Raw genomic sequence first — 21,955 nt, forward strand, 5'->3', positions numbered from 1 at the left:
CTGTGATCAAAAGCTTCAAAGCAAACCCAGCTCTTTTATATCTGTACCAATGAAGCAATTAAAAATACCAAAGTTCTCACATATACCTGTGAAAGCAAATGTCCCAACCAAACATTATGATGCCCTGAAATGAGGGGACTTTGTATAAAAAGTGCAGTCATTTCTACATGGTCAAACCAAAAAGTATACAAATAACCCTGAATAAATCTGGAATGTGCACTGTAATGTGCACTTTAATTAATTGTTTTATTATAAATATAAAACTATGGAGCACAGGAGCAAATAAAGGAAAAACGTGTCTTTGTACCAAATATTATGGAGTGCACGGTAGTGGACATTTTTAATGGAGGCATCTTACAATTGTTTATAAAATGATCAACTACCAGACAAAAATGTTAATTGTTTCTAGTACAAAAGTTGTAGAACTCTTCTCACAGTATGTGACAAATAAAGTGAAGCACTAAAGTCTGCAAATGTTATGATTGTTGTAAAAACACAAAAATGCTGGAGGAACTCAGCAGGTCACTCTACACCCACAGGAGGTTAAAAAAATTTAAAATCTAGACTTTCACAATAAATTATTCACAAAAAAGTAAACCATTCCAAGTCTCTTCACACCCTAAGTGTCATGTCCTTACATTCCATCATTGAACATTTTTGCATAAGTTGTCTAGTTACACCATTGACCCCACTCTGCTGTTTGAGCAACTTCCCCTAAATCTCAGTCTCTCAACATCCGGTGACAGAAGGACTCTCGACTGTGGTCCTTCCCCATAGTGCACTCATGTTAGCTCCACCAAGCCTCAGTGTGTCCCTCAGCACATATTCCTGCAGCTTAGAATATGCCAGTCAGTAGCATTCCCTCACTGACACCTCTGTGTGCTGAAAGATCAACAATTTTCAGGCAGACCAAAGCACTTCTTTCACAGAGTTGAAATTCTTCCAGCAGTTCTGGATATCTATCTGTATGTGTGTCCCGGAAATAGCCCCGAAAGCAGAGTCTTCTGTTGCACTGCTACTGGGAATGAACCGGGACAATAACCCTTGCAAGCTTCTCCTCATACAAAAATGGGCATCCTCCAATTAAATGGTATTAACATAAGCCACTTTCAGGTGGAATAGCTGGGAGAATGCTGCTCCGGAGCCAGCTGCTGATGTATGTGAAGTGACATTCAGGTGGCAGAGCTGAAGGAGATGTTCTGACACCCAAAAGGTCTGCGCGGGAGAAGCGCTGCGGAGCAAATGTCAACTCCTGTCGACTGTGGTCATAGTCCCGTCCGCTTTCAGGTGCCTAGGGGTAGCGCTCAGAAGCGGAGAATACACCTACCAAGGAGGGGTGGGTAAGTACTCCTTGGGTCAGGGTTCTCCACTTTCAGGTGGCCTCCCAACAGCCACATTCGGGTATTTTAGACGGCTTTATGTTGGGGTATTCTGACCACCTGAAAGCGGCTATAGACTTCTTTGGTTTCCTCTTGTGCGCTCTCTCTCTTTTTCCCCTTTCCTCCAGCTCTGCACTCAGAGCCACCCCCTTCCCTGATCAATTCTCACCATTCCTCTCCATGACCAATTATGGCCTTTCGTCTGTTGGCCTATGTTCCTCCATCTGCCCTTTCCTCCATCTTCCCATTAGGGGCATATCTATGCAAAATAGTGCCTATGGCAGGGGTGGCCAATGCATCAAAATAAACAGCAACAATGAGGTTTAGCGAGAGCTGGCCTTGGTGGTCACCATGTTGTATTTGGTGTGGTATAAGTTGGGAGAGAATGCTAGGATGAGAAAGGAGGATAAGTGTACCGTGTTGAAGAAACAGTATGTGTTCCTTGTATGTGCAGGGTGGCAGTGCTAAGCAGGAGGTGCCCCAGGCATGTGCCATGCCTGCCATACCCTAGTTATGCTCCTTCCTCCCACAGCCTTTTTATTCAGGCACCTGCCTGCTTTTTGCTCATATCTTGAAAAAAGGGTTCAGGCTAGAAACATTGGTTAGACATCTTTATCTCCTATGGGTGTTTTGTGACCTGCTGAGTTCTCCCAGCAATTTTGTAATTTTACTATTTGACAAATAAACTTGAGCAAATAATTCAAATTAAGTGTTATATACTTTTGATGATATATACCTTTAACACTCAATTAATTGGCATTCCATATTTGCAAACAGCTTATGAAAAAAATCAAATTATAATGAAGACATTAGTTAATTAGCCAGGTTGGCTAGGAAACCTTTCATAAGCCAAAATGGCACAAAGCGAAGACCCATTCACTACTATTGGAGGCTATTTTCGTAACAACAAAAACCCATTCAAATCCTTTCGACAAAGTGAACATGGCTTTCTTCGTAAAAGCAAATTTTCACAATTCAAGTATTTGTAAAGTGGGGGTATACCTGTAAAGTTATTTCCCACACCATCTACTGGTTAAAGCACAACATAAAAGGACTCTAAGCCATGTTGTAGGCAGAGAGCAGGGGATGTGGGGGCTCTTGCAGCACAAGGGGTCAAAAAAAATTCTTCAGCTGTGATTTCTATTTATGGACCAATCCAAAAACTCATTTAGAATAAATACAAATGTGTAAACTTCAAGATTACATTTGGTTATGTCACAAGGGTACACTTCAGGTACTCAATATCCCAATACACAAATTGTTCATGCTACATTCAAAAAGAACCAAAATATTAAATTTGAGAGTAACTTTTTTTAAAAAAGGGATATTGAATCTTTAAATAATAACTAGTATCTATGGCACAATGCAAAATACTTAGAAATAACTCTAACCATATCAAATTTGATTTGCTTCCAAGTAAATTATCTTTATTCAAAATAAGAAAATATAGATATAAGAACAAAGTGGTTTGTGGAAAGGAGTCAGTGTTGGGGCCACTTCTTTTGGTGTTGCATATTAATGATTTGGATTATGGAATAAATGGCTTTGTGGCCAAGTTTGCAGAAGGTGAAGGAGCAGGTAGTGTTGAAGATTAAAAGAATGGTCAGGGAAGAGGCAAATGAAATATAATGTTGGGAAGTGTACAGTTATGCACTTTGGTAGAAGAAAAATAAATGGGCAGAATATTTTTTTTTAAATGGGGAGAAAATTGAAAATACCCAAATACAAAGGGACCTGGGAGTCCTCATGCCTGAAGGGAAACTTGCATGTTGAGTCAGTTTTGAAAAAGGCAAATGCAATGCTGGCAGTCATTTGAAGAGGAATAGAATACAAGAGCAGGGTTGTGATATTGAGGGTTTATAATGCACTGGTAAGACCTCACGGAGCAGTTCTGGGCTCCTCAATCAAGAAAGGATGTGCTGATGTTGGAGAGGGTTAAAAGGAGATTCATATTGTAAGGGATAATGGAATATGGGGAGTCAAGCAAGTGCTAATTGGGAATGAATTATGATGGGTTAAGCAAGAATGGAATGTGAGGAAGGGTTAAGCAAGTATAATAGAATAGGGGTCTTATAGCAAGTAGATAGATTTAGCAAGTCCTGGGGGTTGAGATTAATGAATAAGAACAAAGATATGACACTTCCTGGTAAACAAGTTTACAGAAAGGCACATAAACTGCACATAGCAAGATTACCTACTGCTAAACCAATCCAGGAGGCAGAAGAATGTTAAGGGGGGAGGTACCTCTGTACTGAAATGGAATGTATAAAAAGTTGGGTAAGTCCCAGTATGTGTGTGTATTCCCAGGGTAAGGGGAAGCACCCAACTTTGCATTGTTGTAAAATAAATGTTCTTTGTTCTCAATTTTTGTCTCGAGTGAAATTTGTGAAGGCACAATTCCGAGAATGTAAAGGATATAATATGAGGAATGTTTGACAGATCTTGGTCTGTATTCATTGCAATTTAGGAGAATGTGGGGGGGGGGGGGGGAGGAAAGAGTCTCACTAAAATATTTCAAATGTTAAAAGGCGTGAACAGAGTAGATGCAGAAAGATTGCTTCCCATGGTGGGAGTTTCTTGGACAAGAGGGTATAACTTCATTGTTTAGAAAAGAGATGCATAGGAATTTCTTCAGCCAGAGGATGGAAAATATGTGGAATTTGTTGCCCCAGGTGGTTGTTGAGGCCAGGTGATGGATGGATTTAAAGCAGAGATTGATAGGTTCTTGATTAGCCAGGTCATCAAAGGTTATGGAGAGAAGGCTGGGAGTAGGGCTGTGTGGGAAAATAGATTCTCTTCTTTTTCTCTTTGGCTTGGCTTCACGGATGAAGATTTATGGAGGGGTAATGTCCACGTCAGCTACAGGCTCGTTTGTGGCTGACAAGTCCGATGCGGGACAGGCAGACACGGTTGCAGCGGTTGCAAGGGATAATTGGTTGGTTGGGGTTGGGTGTTGGGTTTTTCCTCCTTTGTCTTTTGACAGTGAGGTGGGCTCTGCGGTCTTCTTCAAAGGAGGTTGCTGTCCACCGAACTGTGAGGCGCCAAGATGCACAGTTTGAGCCGATATCAGCCCACTGGCGATGGTCAATGTGGCAGGCACCAAGAGATTTCTTTAGGCAGTCCTTGTACCTCTTCTTTGGTGCACCTCTGTCTCGGTGGCCAGTGGAGAGCTCGCCATATAACACGATCTTGGGAAGGCGATGGTCCTCCATTCTGGAGTCGTGACCTACCCAGTGCAGTTGGATCTTCGTTCATGATTAAATGATGGGGCAGATTCTATGGGCTGAGTTGTAATAGGAGATTTTAACTTTCCACATATTGACTATGACTTCCATACTGTAAAAGGGCTGGATGGCTTGGAGTTTGTCAAATGACTTCAGGAAAGTATTCTAAATCAATATATAGAGGAACCAACTAGAGCACAATACTAGATCTTCTATTAGGGAACCAGACAGGACAGATGACAGAAGAATGTGTAGGGGAACATTTTGGGTCCAGTGATCATAATGCTATTAGTTTCAAGTTAATTATGTCTGGGCCTCAGGCTGAGATTCTTAATTGGAGAAAGGCCAGTTTTGAGGAAATGAGAAAGGATCTAGAAAATGTGGATTGGGATAAGGATGCACGAGGTAAGTGGAAGACCCTCAAAGGTGAAATTTTGAGAACAGAGTTGATATGTTCCGGTTAGGATTAAAGGCAAAGTAAACAGGCATAGGGACCCTTGGTTTTCAAGAAATATTGGGGATCTGTTTGGAAGAAGAGGGAGGATGTATAGCAGATATAGGCAACACGGAGCAAATGAGGTACTTGAGTATAAAAAAATGCAAGAAGAACTCAAGAAAGAAATCAGGAAGGCTAAAAGAATACATGAGGTTGCTTTGGCAGACAATGTGAAGGAAAATCCTAAGGGCTTTATAGGTATATTCAGAGCAAATGGATAGTCATGGACAAAATTGATTCCCTTGAAGATCAGACTGGTCAGCTATGTATGGAGCCAAAAGAGATGAGAGAGACCTTACATGAGGTTTTTGCATCTGCGCTTACTTAGGAAACTGGCAGAGTCCAAACAAGTAAGGAAAGCAAGCAGTGCAGTTATGGAACCTATACAGATTAAATAGGAGGAGGTGCTTACTATCCTGAAGCATATATGGGTGAATAAATCCCCAGGGCTTGACAAGATACTCCCTCGGACCTTGAGGGAGCTAGAGTAAAAGTGCAGGGGCTCTGGCGGAAATATTTAAAATGTCCTTAGCCATGTGTGTGGTGCCAGAGAATTGGAGGGTAGTTCATATTATTCTGTTGTTTAAAAAAGGCTCCAAAAGTAACCCTGGATATTATAGGCTGGTTAGCCTGATGTCAGTAGTAGGCAAGTTATTGGAAGGTGTTCTAAATGATCAGATATACAAGTATTTGGATAGCCAGGGACTGATTACAGATAGTTAACATGGCCTTGTGGGTGGTAGGTTGTGCTAAGGAAATTAGCAGGAAAGGCTGTGGATGTTGTCTACATGGACTTTAGAAAGGCCTCTGACAAAGTCTCACATAGGAGGTTAGTCAGGAAGGTTCAGATGCTAGGTATTCATGGGGAGGTAGTCAACTGGATTCGACATTGGATACGTGGGAGAAGCCAAAGAGTGAAAGTGGAGACTGGAGGCCTATGACAAGTTGTGTGTCTCAGGGATTGGTGCTGGGACAATTGTTTACCATCTATATCAATGATCTGGATGATAATGTGATAAAATGGATCAGCAAATTTGCAGATGACACAAAGATTAGAGGTGTGGACAGTGAGAAAAACTTTCAAAGCTTGCAGAGGGATCTGGACCAGCCAGGAAAATGGGCTGAAAAATGGCAGATGAAATTTAATGCAGACAAGTGTAATTTGTCAATTTGGATAGACAAGCCAAGAAATGACATACACGGTAAATATTAAGACACTGAGGAGTGCGGAGTAAGAGAGGTATCTTGGAATACAGATACACAATTCCCTGAAAGTGGAATCATAAGTAGATAGGGTTGTAAAGAAAGCTTTTGGTATTCATAAATACCAATAAATATGGCCTTCATAAATCAAAGTATTGAGTATAGGGGTTGAGATGTTACAGTAAAGTTGTCTAAGACATTGGTAAGGCCAAATTTGGAATATTTTGTGCAGGTTTGGTCACTTAACTACAATAAAGATATCAATAAGATTGAAAGAGTGCAAGAAGATTTACTAGGATGTTTCCTGGACTTCAAGATCTGAGTTTCAGGAAAAGGTTAAACAGGTTAAGACTTTATTCTTTGGAGCGTTGAAGAATGAGGGGAGATTTGTTAGAGGTATTTAAAATTACAGAGGTCTAAACAGAGTAAATGTGAGTAGGCTTATTCCACTGAGGGTAGATGAAGATGCAAACCAAAGGACATGGATTAAAGGTGAAAGAGGAAAGGTTTAGGGAGAACATTAGGGGGAACTTCTTCACTCAGAGAGTGGTGGGAGTATGGATCAAGCTGCCAGATGAGGTGGTGAATGCAGGCTCAATTATAACATTTAAGAAAAATTTGTACAGTTACCTGTATGGGAAGGGTATGGAGGGCTATGCACTAGGTGCAGGTCAGTGGGACTAGGTGAAATAATAAGTTTGGCACGAACTGGAAGGACCAAAAGGTCTGTTTCTGTGCTGTAATGTTATATGGTTCTCTGCTCATGTCTTTTGGTCTTATGGTTTCTCTTCCCAACAATTTACCGGCACTCCTTTTCAAGCATTTTGTAGTTTTTTTTTCCAGATTTCTTGCATCCCTCTATTTTTATTTACCTTTAAAAATGGTTTTGTTCAGAAATATTTAAGCAGAGCATTTCCTATGCAGAATATAAAATTAAAAATTTAGGCAAAAGGGTATTTTCACAGTAGGTAAAGGAGATGATGCTACAGGTGCCTAACCTTTTATCCAGGATCGTTGGGATCAGACACATGCCACACATTCCGGACTTTGGAATAATTTTTGCTAGGGTGCCCTAAACAGAGTGACCTCACCGTTCCCAGGAGTGGGTGTTATCGGTTCTTGGGACTTGAGCTATCAATCAACTAATCCAGTCACATGTGTGGGAGATGGCTCGCGAGAGTTCCCTCGGGACCAAAGGCATTGTAAATACTAGAACTAGTTCTCTAATTGTAAATAAAAAGGTTCATTCTTTGGATTTGTTTCTCTCCAGGTCTAATGAGGTGGAAGCTTGTATTCCACATAACATGCGCACAACACAAACATTTGGCACATTTACAACATTTTGGCAACGAGTTGACAATGGAACAGTTGCAGGCTAATTTTGAAGAAATACAAGAGGCTAATTGACCAGCTGGCACAGAAAATGTCCGTTGGGATTCCAGCCATTATAGAAGGTGAGCCTGAAGTTAATTCAAATTCGGCAGATGCTTTAATGAACTCTATTACTGTGTTCTCATTTGACCCAGAGTCAAGCATATTTGAAACTTGGTTCAAAAAGTATGAAGACTTATTTGCAGTCTACTTTGATGTGTAGAAAATTAGGCTGTTTTTGCAGAAGTTAGACACTAGAGAACATGAGCACTACACAAACTTCATTCTCCCAAATCTTCCCCATGAGCTCAGCTTCCGGGAAAATACTTAATGTGTTGGCAGAGATATTCAATGAGTAAGCATCACTGTTCAACATTCGGTATCACTGCCTCAAAATATCCAAGAAAGATTCCGAAGATTTTGTAACACATGCAAGTATGGTGAATTGACAGTGTGGGCATTTTAAATTCCCTATGCTGACTGAAGACCAGTTTAAGTGTCTAGTCTTTGTAGCGGGAATGCAGTCGCACCAAGCTGCTGACTTCAGAACACGTTTCCTAGCGAACATTGAGCAAGAGTCAGATATGATTCTTCAAAGATTACCAGCCAAATGCTAACACTTAATTAATCTGAAACATGACAGCAAAATGGTGGAAGTGGCACACCCATCTTCAAGCGGCTGTGTCCAGTCAAATAAGAAAACTCCGCTAAATAAAACAAAAGTGTGACCTGCCCAGCCAAACCACCTAGTGCCTGTTAGAACTGCAATGAGTGGTATTAAGCTCTTGACTGCTGGTACAGACGTCAACACTGCAGTAAGTGCAAGCACCTAGGGCATAAAGCAGAATGCTGTAGAGCTTGTAGACGGAAAACACCTGATAAGTTCACTTCACCCTCAAAAGTGAAACCTATCACAGCAACCTTCAAGGTGGCTAATGCCAAATGTAGGAAATATGTGAAAGTGCACATTAATGGCATCCCAGTGAGGCTTCAAATTGATACAGGGTCTGGTATTACCCCAATATCAAAGAAAATGATTGGTCAGCCAGAGGTGACTCTAACCAAAAACATGGCAAGGAACGCTTCCGGGGGGGGGGGTGGAATCTTGGAGTTGTTAGGTTCAGATGACTGTTCTCTCACCTTAAACAGCGCCAAAAGAAAATGGACCGCGTTATCTGATAAAAATGTCCTAACCTGAATCTCATGGGTCTTGACTGAATCGAAAGGTTGAACCTTCTGGACTGGCCACTCAACAATACTTGCCACAAGCTGCAAGTGGCAAATACCCAACAAAAGTTGCTGGTACAGCTAAAGCAACATCATACAACGTTATTTTCCACTAAAATGAAAGTAAAACTCTGTCAAACGTGAAACCGACTTTCAAGCCAAAACTACCAGTCCCATACGCAGCACTGCAAGAAGTTGAGCAAGAATTGGAACGGCTGCAACATGAAGGAATAAATGAACAGGCCAACTACTCATCATGGGTTGCACCTATCATGGTGGTTAAAAAAAAAATCGAATGGCTCAATGCGACTATGTACTGATTTCTCAACTAGGCTGAATGCAGCATCGGACAACCATCAATAGCCACTGCCATTGCATGATGACCTCTTCACTAAATTTAATGGTGACAAATGCTTTGTGAAGATTGACTTAGCAGAGGCTTATCTACAGATGGAGATTGAAGATGAATCTAAGGAACTGCTAACTATCAACCTGCACTGTGGACTGTCCCAATGCACATGTCTACCATTTGGAGTGATGACCTCTCCAGCTATCTTTCAACAATGCTGAACTATGTTCTAGGAGTTTCAGTGTACCTCAATGACATCCTGGTAATGGGAGCACATGCTTAAGAATTGTTCGATCATTTTGATTGCATTCTGTCCCGCATAAAGACTATGGTTTTTGAGTGCATCCAGAAATAACTTGGTTTCTTCATTGACGGTCATGGACGTTGGCCAGATCCACAAAACATTGACGCTGTCAAGTGCATGCCTGCACCCACAGATGTGCCCACACTACGTTCATTCCCAGATCTTGTCAGTCACTACAGTTAATTTCTGTCAGAGATGCATAAACTCCATGACTCACTCAGCAAGCTCCTTACCATGGGTAGCAAATGGAAATGGACATCAAAATGTCAAGTCGTTCAATCAAGTTAAGTCTATGCTAAACTCGAACCTTCTTTTGATGCACTACGATCCAAACTTGGAGACTGTCCTAGCTTCAGATGCATCACAGTCTGGGGTGGGTGCAGTCATTTCTCACATATTCCCAGATGGGAATCAAAAGGTCATAGCACCCTCAGCATGCTCTCTAACAATAGTAGAGCATAACTATGGACTATTTGAAAAGGAAGCTCTATCAATCATTTTTGCAGTGAAGAAATTCCATAAAATGCTCTATGGACTGTAATTCAGTCTTCTGTCAGATCACAAGCTGCTCCTTGCAGTATTTGGTTCAATTTACATGGCAAACTGTCTGCAAAGATGGGCAACCATGCTACTTCGTTATGACTTCAAAATTAAATGCTTGCTGACAAGTATTGGGCAAGCAAATGCATTGTCATGACTCATTAGCGAGCAAGGAACAGAGCGGAGGATATTCTTGTCATTTGGTATTCAAAGATGTTATTAACCCACTGCCGGTCATAGCAAAAGGGTCAGACAAGCAACAAGCGACAATGACCTCCTACAAGAGATAATGCGTTATCATCATTCAGGCCAAAAATTTGTCCACCAATGGAAATCCAGTCATTCTTCAAAAGACGGGAATCATTGACAATCACTAATGGCTGCCTTTTGTTTGCAGAAAGGATTGTGATTCCCAAAGTTCTGCAATCTGCAATCCTCAAACAGTTTCACAGTGGACATCCTGGAATGAACTGAGGGAAAACCCTTGCATGAAGCTATGTTTATTGGCCTCTGATGGATGACCAGATTGAATAACTGACATGGTCATGTATCTGATGTGCTTCCCTGTTAAGACAAATCTACATTCCTGGCCTCAAACCAGTGGGCCATGGAATTGTCTTCATATTGACTATGCAGGACCAATTAATGGGGAGTACCACCTAATTGTAGTGGACGCATACTCCAAATGGCCTGAGATCAAAGAGGCCTGACCAACTGCATTGGCTACAATCCTGGAACTCAAGTCCATATTCAATCGCTTTAGTTCTCCTGCAACATTAGTTTCAAACAATGGGACACAATTCACTGCAGCCGGCTTTAATTTTTTTTGCAAGCAATATGGCATCATACATATTCACTCGCCTCCATATCATCCTCAGTCCAATGGTCAAACAAAATGTTTTGTAGATACATTCAAACGAGTTCTGAACAAAGCCAAGGGGGATGGTCAAACGGAGGAGACCCTGCAGACATTCTTGTTACAGGATCACTCAAACCCACAAACTCCAGGTGGCCCTTCGCCTGCTGAAAACCTCTTTGGTAGGAAAGTACGAGCGCCATATGATGCCATATTTCCACAAAGACCAGAATCTGGACCATGAGAGTATGATATGAAACAACAGTGGCATGGATCCAAAGAAAGCAAATTTTATGATGGTCAATGTGGGTTGGTGCAGAAATACAGATGAATGCCAGCTGGGGAGAACCCTAAGAAAAATTGGAGATATTCTCTACCATGTACAAGTTGGACCAGGCATGCTAACTAGTTGCGACCAACAGAATGCAACCTTGCTGAAACAACAACTGCACAACTCAGCCTGGATGCCTCGTTGGACACATTTGAACTTCAGAAACTATTAAACCACCAATCACACTCATCACATGGAAATAAGCCTATACCCTCCATATCACTGGAACCCATGTGCAAGTCTCAATTAATTCAGAGACCAATAAAGCCTTTCCAAGTGGATCCCAGACGCCACTCATATGAGTAACCAGCTGAAAGGAGGTGGTGCTAGGATGCCCTAAACAGAGTGACCCCACTGTCGCCAGGAGTGGGTGTTATCAGTTCTCAGGACTTGAGCAATCAATCAACTAATCCATTCACACTTGTATGAGATGGTTCAGTGAGAGTTCCCTTGGGACCAATGGCATTGTAAATACTATAAATAGTTCTCTAATTGTAAATAAAAAGGTTAATTCTTTAGATTTGGGAAAACAGTGGTGTCTGTCATTTCTCCCTGGGTCTAACGAGATGGAAGCTCAAACATTCGGCACATTTATTTTAAAATTTTTAAATGGCGGTCCCTTTAAGCCATAGGCTTACGAGCCAGGGGCCGTGGGAAGGGGGGAACCGCCCCCCAAATTCGGTCAAAACAGTTGAGAAAATTCAGCCAAACCTTTGCCCGATTTCACCTTCCTTCCTTTCCTCACAGCCTCAGCCTTACTTTATTAGTTGGCAGCGTCCCATCCTGTTGGCTGGTTGGGCTTTACTTTTGCGCATGCGCGATGGATTTGAGTACTGGGGCCGGCAGGCAACAGAGAGTCTGCTCTCCAGAACCTGTTGATGTTGAATGAGATCTTCCTCCAAGAGCCGAGCCCAGCCAGACTCCAGGCCATCTTCAGCACATCGAGGGCTGGGTCATCTCCCCCAAGGAGCAGGAGCAGGCCATGGAAGTCAACTGCAAGATGCTGGTGCTCTACTTGGAGAAGACGAGCGGCCAGCGCCAGTCGGAGCTTGGCCACAGGGGCTCCATGGTGAGGTTCTAGGCTCCGCACTGCCAACTCGGTGCCCAGGGTGAGTAAGGGCCTCAGCGATGCCTGCCTCGCTTGGCCACCAGCTCACCCTATTCAGCTCCTCCCCCACCCCATTCAGCACCCACTGATCAACCCATTCCACCCCTCAGATATTTAGCACCACCCCCCACCTGCTCAGCCCATTCAGTACACACACACCCCACCCCCCACTTAGCCCTTTCAGCATGCTGGCTGCCGGCTCATGGATGAGGAATACGAGGTGGCCAAGAGTGCTGCAGTGGTTCGCAGCATCAGCTCAATGCAGAAACATGGCCATCTTCGTTACCCATTATCTCACATGCAGCTGGAACTGCTCTACTGGTTTCAGCTGCATGGGGGAATTATGGGTAAGGAAGACAGCCATGATCCTACATTGAGCCAGCCACCGCCTGCTTCTCACCCACTGGGTGCTGAGGCCGGGAGTCATTTTTCCATCGAAGGTGAGATAGGACACCCGTGGGGGCAAGGACGGGGACACGGTGGGAGGGGAGAACTGGGACATTTATTAGGAGATGATACCACAAATTATCGACACAGAACGTGATGGGATACATGGGAGTTGAGTGAGGACCGCATCAGGTCATGTTTGGTCCCAAACTCCATCTTTGATGAGCATATGCCATCTGCCGCTTCCCGTTCTAGGGAGTGCTTTTTCTGCAGCAAGAGTGAAGTGCCAGTGGTCAAACAATAATCATAGCTTTTATTAGCAGAAACTCATGGTACAATAATGAAAGACAATAGGTGCATATACAATAATACCTAAGGGGAGTGTCTTTAACAGTAGAGATAATGCACAGCCGATGTTAGTATAGCAAGGCTCGCCAGAGGGGAGACAGGCAGTTTGGGAGACATTCACCACAAAGAGCCAGCATCCCGATCTTGTTGCCTGGCTAAAGACTCAGTGTGTTCTAGCTATGGCAAAAAAGGACATTGGGCAAAGGTTTGCTGGATGAGGGGAAGCCCGGGGAAGTCTGCAGCCTGCACCACTCTCAGATCCGATTCCAGCCCCAAACCATCTGCCCTGAATTCACCTGAGCCCACTTGCTGCACTACACACTGACGGAGGGTAGCAGTGAGGAAACGGCACTAAAAGGCTCAACGACCATCTTACCATGCCACAAGGTCAACACCATCTTACCCACGCAGGGCGAATCAGGATGGTGGGGGCCACTCGAGTGAGGAGTATGGAGTCTCCGGGGTTCTAGCCTCAATGGTCCTAGATCAAGACAGCAACTCCATAGTGAATGTGAAGGTAAACGGACATTCCACTAAATGCCTAATTGACATAGTCTCTACTGAAAGCTTCATAGACTCACGGACTGTGCAAGAGTACAACCTAAAGATGTATTGTTGCAATTATCGCATATTCCTTGTGTCTCATTCGCATTCCACATGTATTCAACAACATTGTATAGTACATCGGTCATTTGAGGGGGGGATTTCTGTAAATTTCACTTGTATGTACTTGATGAATTGTGTGCTCCAATGTTGTTGGCTCTGCACTTCCGGTGTCACCTTGGAGTATTCTGGACCCCTCCTCCCTAAAACGGTTCGGAACGGAGGGCCTCTAAAATCAGAACACACATCCAGCCTCTCCACATTGAATATCAAGCCTCAACCTCTCTTCCCGAATCTGTCCCCAAACTGCAAACCTATTGCTACAGAGAGCAGGAGGTACAGCACAGCAGAACTAGATTTCATAAAGTCTGAGACACCACATCTGCTCTTCAAAGGTATCATCGAACCTAGCAGCCGCCACATTGGTGACCGCAGAGCCCAGACGTTATCTGGTCTCCAACCATTGATTCGTCGGCGAACAGTGCTCTGGCCATGAAACTCCCCCCCCCACTCCCCTCCTTTTGGACCCATCGACCTCGCATGTGGTTTGAGACAGATCACCTGACTCCACGATGTTCTACCATGTGGTGAGCATCCTCGATGAAGAAACTACGGCCAAAGTGGACTACCTGATTCACGATCCACCAGAGTATGTTGCCCTCAAAGCCCTCCTCCTCGGCACCTTCGGTCTCTTCCGTCGGCAGCGCGCGGACAGGCTGATGCACCTCGATGGCCTGGGGGACAGCTCTAATAGATGAAATGCTCGCATTGGCAGAAGGCCACAAATCCTGCCTGATGTTTGAACAAGCCTTCCTGGAACAAATGCCGGAAGACATCCAGCTCCTACTGGCGGATGAGGATTTCTCAGACCCCCGGAAGATTGCAACCCGCGCCGACATCCTGTGGAGAACCAAAAAGGAGAACGAGGCCACCATGAATCAGGTCCCCTGTCCTGGACCCAGCCGATCACAGCCCTCCCCCAGGCAGAAGCTGGAAGATCACCAATCCATCTGGTGTTTCTTCCACCAATGCTGCGGAGCCCAAGACCACAAGTGCCAACAGCCCTGCTTGTACCAGAGAAACGACCAGGCCAGCTGCCGCTGATGACATTTCCTGGACACCAGAGCGGAGTTGAGCGTGCTTCCCCCGACCGCCCTCAAATCCTGCACAAGTGCACGAGGTCTAACCCTGCGGGCAGCAAACAGCACTGACATAAAGACCTTCGGCACATGGAGCATTCAGGTACACCTTGGGACAAACACGTATCACTGGAAATTCCTGCTGGCCACCGTGGGCACTGCCCTGCTGAGAGACGACTTCCTTCGGACACACAGTATGCTGGTCGACCTGAAGGGCAAGAGACTTGTACACGCCTGCACCTTCCAGACCCTCTAATTCGAGTCATACAGCGCACACGGTCCAAGGATAGCCACCATCTGCACGCCCAAAAACGAATACTCCCGCATCCTGGACGAGTTCCCTGCCATCCTACGGCCACAATTCACTGCCACCATGCCTCAGCACGGCATCCACCACGACATCGCCACACAGGGCCCTCCACTCCATGCCAAGGCCAGACGACTGCCGCTGGAGAAACTGCAGCTCGCGAAAGAGGAGTTCTCCCGCATAGTCCGCAGGTCAGACAGCCCTTGGGCCTCTCCCTTGCACATGGTCCCAAAGGACTCTGGGGGTTGGTGCCTATGTGGGGACTACCACCGGCTCAACAATGCAGCCACGCCTGACCGATACCCCATCTCCTATATACAGGATTTTGTGGCCAACCCTGCATGGCGCCAGGGTTTTCTTGAAGGTCGACCTGGTGAGGAGCTACCACCAAATCCCCATACACCTGGGAGATATTGGCAAAACCACCATCATCACCCCATTTAGCCTTTTTGAATTCCTGCGGATGCCTTTTAGCTTGAAGAACGCAGCCCAAACGGTCCAGTAGCTCATGAACGCAGTGGATAGAGACCTGAATTTTGTGTTCATTTATCTTGATGACATTCTCATATCGCCAGTCAAGATCACAATGAGCACAAGACCCATCTCCGCACACTGTTCACCCATCTGGCAGAATTTGGCCTCACCATCAACATGGCCTAATGTCAGTTCAGGAAGGAGTCGCTACAGTTTCTGGGCTATACCGTCACTGCAGATGGAGCAGCACCATCACAGGACAAGGTCAAGGCCATGCAGCAGTTCCCCAAGCCGGTCACCCTAAGGGCCTGCAGGAGTTCACTGGGATGGTTAACTTCTACCATCCCTTCATCCCAGGGGCCGCCCACATAATGCGCCCACTGTTTGCCCCGATCTCGGCGAAACAAAAGACCCTCGAGTGGATGAAGGAGGCCGAGACAGCCTTTGTCCAAACCAAAGACGCCCTCTCTAGCGTCACCCTACTGGCCCACCCACAGCCCGACACCCACACAGCACTCTCGGTGGACGTGTCCGCCAGCCATCGGGGGTGTCCTCAAAGAAAGGTCAATGGACAGTGGCACCTATTAGTGTTCTTCAACCGACCTTCCGAGCTGAAATACAGTGCCTTCGACAGGGAGCTCCTGGCCCTGTACCTCTCCATCAGGCACTTCTGCTACTTCCTGGAGGGCAGGCCTTTCATCACCTTCATGGACCACAAGCCACTCACTCAGGCCCTCGCCATGGCAAAGGACCCTTGGTCGGCGCACCAGCAGTGGCACCTTTCCCACATCTCAGAGTTCACCACTGACATCCGACAACGGGCGGGTAAGGACAATGTCGTTGCTGATGCGCTCTCCAGACCCACCATCCATAACTTGTCCCTCGGCCTCAACTAAACCCAATAGCTCAGGCCCAGAGAGGGGATGAAGAGAAGCAGGCCTTCTGAACCGCCATCTCCGGCCTGCGCCTCGAGGACCTGAAGCTATCGGGCAGCCACAACACAATACTGTGTGACATTTCAACCGGCTCGCTGTAGCCAGTAATCCCCCTGCAATGGAGGCAGGAGGCATTCCGGATGATGCACAACCTGGCCCAACCCTCCGTCAAGACATCAGTATGCATGGTGGTGGAACGTTTTGTCTGGCACAAATTAAAAAAACAAGTGGCCCAGATACTGAGGAATTGTACACACTGCCAAGCCTCTAAAGTCCAGCGCCATGTCAGAGTCCCCATACAACATTTCGACCCACCAGTCAGAAGGTTCACTATATCCACATTGACATAGTGGGCCCCCTACCAGTGTCCAGCGATGCCCACTACCTCCTGACTGTGGTCAATCGGACGACAAGGTGGCCGGAAACCATCCCCATCAGAGACACTTCTGCTGTGTCCTGCACCAAAGCCCTGCTCGATAACTGGGTCACCCGGTTAGGCGTCCCAGCTCATATGACCAGCGACAAGGGCGCCCAGTTCACCTCCACCCTCTGGGTGTAACTGGCAAACCGCCTGGGGATCAAGCTCCACCTCACCACAGCTTATCATCCCCAGGTGAACAGACTCATGGAACGCTTCCATCGGCACCTCAAGGAGGCTCTCATGGTGCGGCTAAAAGGATCCAATTGGACAGACAAACTGCCATGGGTCCTGCTTGGCATTCAAACAGCTCCAAAGGAGGATCTCCAGGTTTCATCTGCGGAATTCGTCTATGGTGCATCGTTGCTGCTGCCAGGAGAGTTCTTCAGGGCAGGTGCAGAATCCAGAGGCGAGAATCCAACCCTCCTCACAGACCTCCGCAACAGGCTCGCCTCGCTGGCACCCACCACGGCAAACACCCAGCGAACGTTCCCAACGAGCTGGCCTCAGCGGAGTTTGTTTTCATCTGGCGTGGCCCGCACCCTACCCCCCCTGCAGTGCCCATACTAGGGCCCATACAAGGCCCTACACCGGTTGGGAAAGACTTTTACCCTGCACATTGGGGGCATGGAGGAGTTATTCACGATCGACAGACTAAAACTGGCACACGAGGACTTAAATCAACACATAATGATGGCTCAACTAAGTGAAGGGGTCAGCTACCCAAGTAGCGAGATGAATAAGGCAGTTCTGGGGAGAGGTTTGTATGGCAGCACACATCGCTTGTACCAAATTGGCGCCACTTGTATCGCCGCACTGGCGGGGCAGCTACAGGAAGATGGCGTCATTGGGGCTCACTGATTACCTCGTGGCTTAGGCCACAGCTCGCACCCAGGCCAACGTGATGATGTCACCGCCGCGCGGGGCGAAACTCCTGTTGGCCCTAAAGGGGCACGCGTGAAATTCAAATAAACACTTCAACTGAAATGCTCCACTGTGTCCTGTGGTGTGTTTCTGTGTGTGTTGCAGCCACTACATAACTGTATATTTTCTGAACCCATGTTCTCTGTCTTCATTCATAGACCCTAAATTCTACAGGAAGGGGTGAATGTAGTGAACTGGGATTCACTGGTAGTGTGCTGTGCTGATGGCTGGCTCCGCTCCCATCTGCTCACATATAACCCTGGTTTCCTGTCTAAACTCAGAACCTTTCCGAAGACTCCTGTGAAACCCTACCTATAGTTATAAGCTAATAAAAGTGTTTGTTCTCCCTCCAGTTGTGAGAGTTTTTAATTCATGGTATACTCCAGCATTGTGCTTTTACATCAGAAACAATTATCACAGGGTCATCAGCCTTTGCTGGGATTCTTGTAGGCTCTATAGAGTTTTCCTTCTCAAAGCGATCATAGAAGATATTTATCTCATCAGGTTGTGAAGTATCATAGACATTTATGGTGTTCAACCTCACTTTGTAGGATGTAATGGCCTGCAATCCGTACCATAGCTGGTGGGTATTTGTCTCTGGATCTAGGCTCCTTCATAATTGCTTCTTTGTTGCTGAAATAGCTTTCTATAGGTTGATCCTGGACTTCTTGTGGACATCTGGATTACCAGCCTTAAACACCCTTGATCTCTCCCTCAGCAAGTTGAAAATCTTCTGATTCACCCAAGGCTTTTGGTTGAGGAACTCCCAGTATGTGTGTGTGGGCACAAATGCATCTATGCAGGTATTGATGAAGTTGGTGACACGTTGCATATTCATTCAGGTTTAAGGGTGAGTCCTTGATTATGGTCCAATCCACTGATTCAAAGCAATCCCGCAGACACTATTTTGCCTCCCTCGACCATACATTCATTGTCTTCACCACTGATACTATAGTCCTCAGTCTCTGCTTGTACGCTAGGAGAAGAAATACAGCCAAGTAATCAGACTTGCCAAAGTGTGGTTGTGGGACTGCTGGGTAGGCATTCTTCATGTGGTCAAATGTGTTGGCTTCTCTGGTCTCGCAAGTGACATGCTGGTGGTAGTTCGTTGGAGACTTCTTGAGGTTGGCCGGATTGAAGTCCCCTACAATGATTGGGAAGGCATCCGGGTGTGCTATCTCGTGGCAGTTGATCACAGTGCTCAGTCCCTCCAGTGGTCGCCTGATGTTAGCCTGAGGCAGAAAGTACACTGCGACCAGGATGATGGCAGCAAACTCCCTCAGCAAATAGAATGGGTGGCACTTGATCGCAAGATATTCCAGGGTGGGGGAGCAGGACTGGGACAAAACCATCATGTTTATGCACCATGATGAATTGATGATGACACAAATGGTCAATGCAGTGGAGGGTGAAGCCCATGGTCAATAGTGAAGTGTCTGAAATATCCTTGTTCAGCCATATCTCTGTGAACCTATGGTTCTAATATTCCTTGCCTTTCCAAATGCAATTAAAACCTCTCTCTCAAAATTCTTTCCAATAACTTTCCCACTGGCCTCTATTTTCTTGGCTTAGCCTTGTTTCCCCTTAAGTAAAGGCTCAGTATCAGTTATCCTCCAGTCTTTTGGTACCTCACATATGAAGATAGATCGACACCTGTCAAGGCTCCAGCAATCTCCTTCCTATTACATTCTAGGATATGACAGGTCATAGTCCAGTGATAAGTGCACTTTGATGTGTTTCAAGATCTCCTTCATAATGTTGATGTACTCCAGATTTTGAACATCCCACTCTTCATGTATCAGAATCAGATTATATTGTCATGAACACATCACAAAATTTCATGTTTTGCGGCAACCTTACAGGTGCAAATGTTGTTATAAATTACATTTTAAAAAATTAATTAGTGCAAAAGAAAAGAAGGTGGATAGTGTCTGTGGTATATTATCAATTCAGAAATCTGTTGGCAGAAGGGAAGAAACTTTTGTTGTACCGCTGGGTGTACCTCCCTCCTGATGATACCATTATGAAGAGGGCATGGCCTGGGTGGTGAGGGTCTTTGAGGATAGAGACTACTTTCTTAAGATAGTGGCTCTGTAGATGTCCTTAATGGAGTAAAGACTGATGTCCATGATGGGACTTCCAGAATTCACAATTCTCTGTAGCCTTTTCCTGTCCTGTGCATTTCCACCTCCATACCAGAAAGTGATGCAACCAGTCAGAATGCTCTCCACAGTACACCTATAGAATTTGAAGTCTATGGTGATGTACCAAATTTCCTCAAACTTTTCATAAAGTATAGCCAATGGCAAGCATTCTTTGTGATTACATTAACATAGAGGCCCTAGGATAGATCTTTAGAGATGATGACACCCAGAAATTTAAATTTCTTAACCCCTTCCACTGCTGACCCCTTGATGAGGACTGGTTTGCATTTTCCTGATTTCCTCCTGAAGTCCATAATCATCTCCTTGCTTTTACTAACATTGACTGCAAGGTTGTTGTGACACCATTAAATTAGCTGATCTATCTCCCACCTGTACGCTTTCTCGTTGCTGTATGAATCTGCTGATGACCATGCTGTCATTGCCAAATATGTAGATGGAATTTGAATTATGCCTAGCCACACAGTCGTGGGTGTAGAGCAAGTAGAGCAGTGAGCTAAGCATGCATTCTTGAGGTATGCCTGTGTTGATTTCTACTTTGTCATACATTTTCACTTATAACACAGCACCTTTGTTAACAAGCATTTAGCAAGTGATTTCACTGAGGTTTTTATGACATAAAAAAACTAAATTTGCATTGAAACTCCATTTCTGCTGATTGAAAAGGATTAGGAAGGATAGATGTAAATTCAAAACCTGACTCTTCAGAAGATTAGAAAACAAAACCACTCACAAAGAAATTGGTAGAAGTTTGGAATCTTCTTTTGGAATGGCTACTGAGACAGCTGTTATGTTGAAATATGAGATTTGTTGACATTTATAAATCATGAGATATTAATGAATACAAGAACAAGGTGGAGTTATTTCATTGAGAAGCCATGAACAAAATGAATGATGAAATAGACTTGAAATGGGCATCACTAATTCTTATGGTCAAGAACAAATTAGTTGAAATTCACTCTAGTCCACAACATAACAGTGGAAATAAATTATCTTTTTACTATAACAAATATGGACATGTAAATAAATTGGTTGGAAGAAACAAGGCTGTCCATATTATGACTATAAAACATGCAAATGTTAAAGACAGCACCCAATGTCAGGAATAAACTTAAGTCTCTAGAGCTATGAGGCAACAGCACTATCTGCTGTCCTACCTTGTCTTTTGGTGACTAGGACAATGTTCAAAAACGTAAAGTTTTCCAAGTTTGAACTTACCAAGAGTACTTCATCATGTTCAAAATCATCATCGTCGTCATTTTCATCTACATCCTTCATGCATTCTTCAGCCATTTGTTTTATATCATCCATTGGCAAAGGCACTGTTGATTAGAATGTGCTAGATCAGTGATAGGTCTCATTTACTAAATGTCATTTGTGCTAAGATTATATCAGGAATTTTAGCAGATAACAAATTTCAAAGAACTCCTGCAAATTTAATGCAATTAAGGCTCCTAAGACCTTGTATTACATCTGAGCTGCAGGAAATACAAGGGTTGATTTTTATACCCAAAAGAAAAACAATTGTGCAATTCTTTTTCTCCTGAAAAGTCAAAGTCCTAAAACCCTCTTTAAAGTATGATCTGGTAAAAAAAACACCAAAATCCTGGAGGAACTCAGCCGTTCTTTCAGCATCCATAGGATTTGACAAAGATATATTGGTGATTTTTCAGGCCCGAGCCTTCTTCAAGAAATAAGCATAATGAGCCAAGAGCAAGAAATCTCAAAATTCAGACAATGCTGAAAGGACAGGTCAAGTCTATGACCAAATGATCATGATTTTTAAAATGCTCATAAATTAAACAGACTCCTTTTCACATTTGATTATAAAATGAGGTGTTTCAATTAAACTGGCCATTAATTAAATGAT

The 21,955-nt window shown here is 44.6% G+C and overlaps 1 protein-coding gene across 8 annotated transcripts in view; it reads right to left on the minus strand.

Moving 5' to 3' along the window:
- The window catches only part of cc2d1b (coiled-coil and C2 domain containing 1B), a 167,405-nt gene that overhangs the window by 103,977 nt on the left and 41,473 nt on the right, over window positions 1-21,955 (minus strand). For all 8 annotated transcript variants that reach the window (XR_011357855.1, XR_011357856.1, XM_069938670.1 and 5 more), the window contains one exon: window positions 21,304-21,407. Coding sequence is in view for 6 of the 8 variants with exons in the window: in XM_069938670.1 (XP_069794771.1) it covers window positions 21,304-21,407 (104 nt within the window). In the remaining 2 variants the exon portion in view is untranslated. The remainder of the gene's footprint in view (window positions 1-21,303; window positions 21,408-21,955) is intronic.

Source organism: Narcine bancroftii, chromosome 5 (genome assembly GCF_036971445.1).
Source record: "Narcine bancroftii isolate sNarBan1 chromosome 5, sNarBan1.hap1, whole genome shotgun sequence".
In the NCBI taxonomy this organism is placed as follows: domain Eukaryota; kingdom Metazoa; phylum Chordata; class Chondrichthyes; order Torpediniformes; family Narcinidae; genus Narcine; species Narcine bancroftii.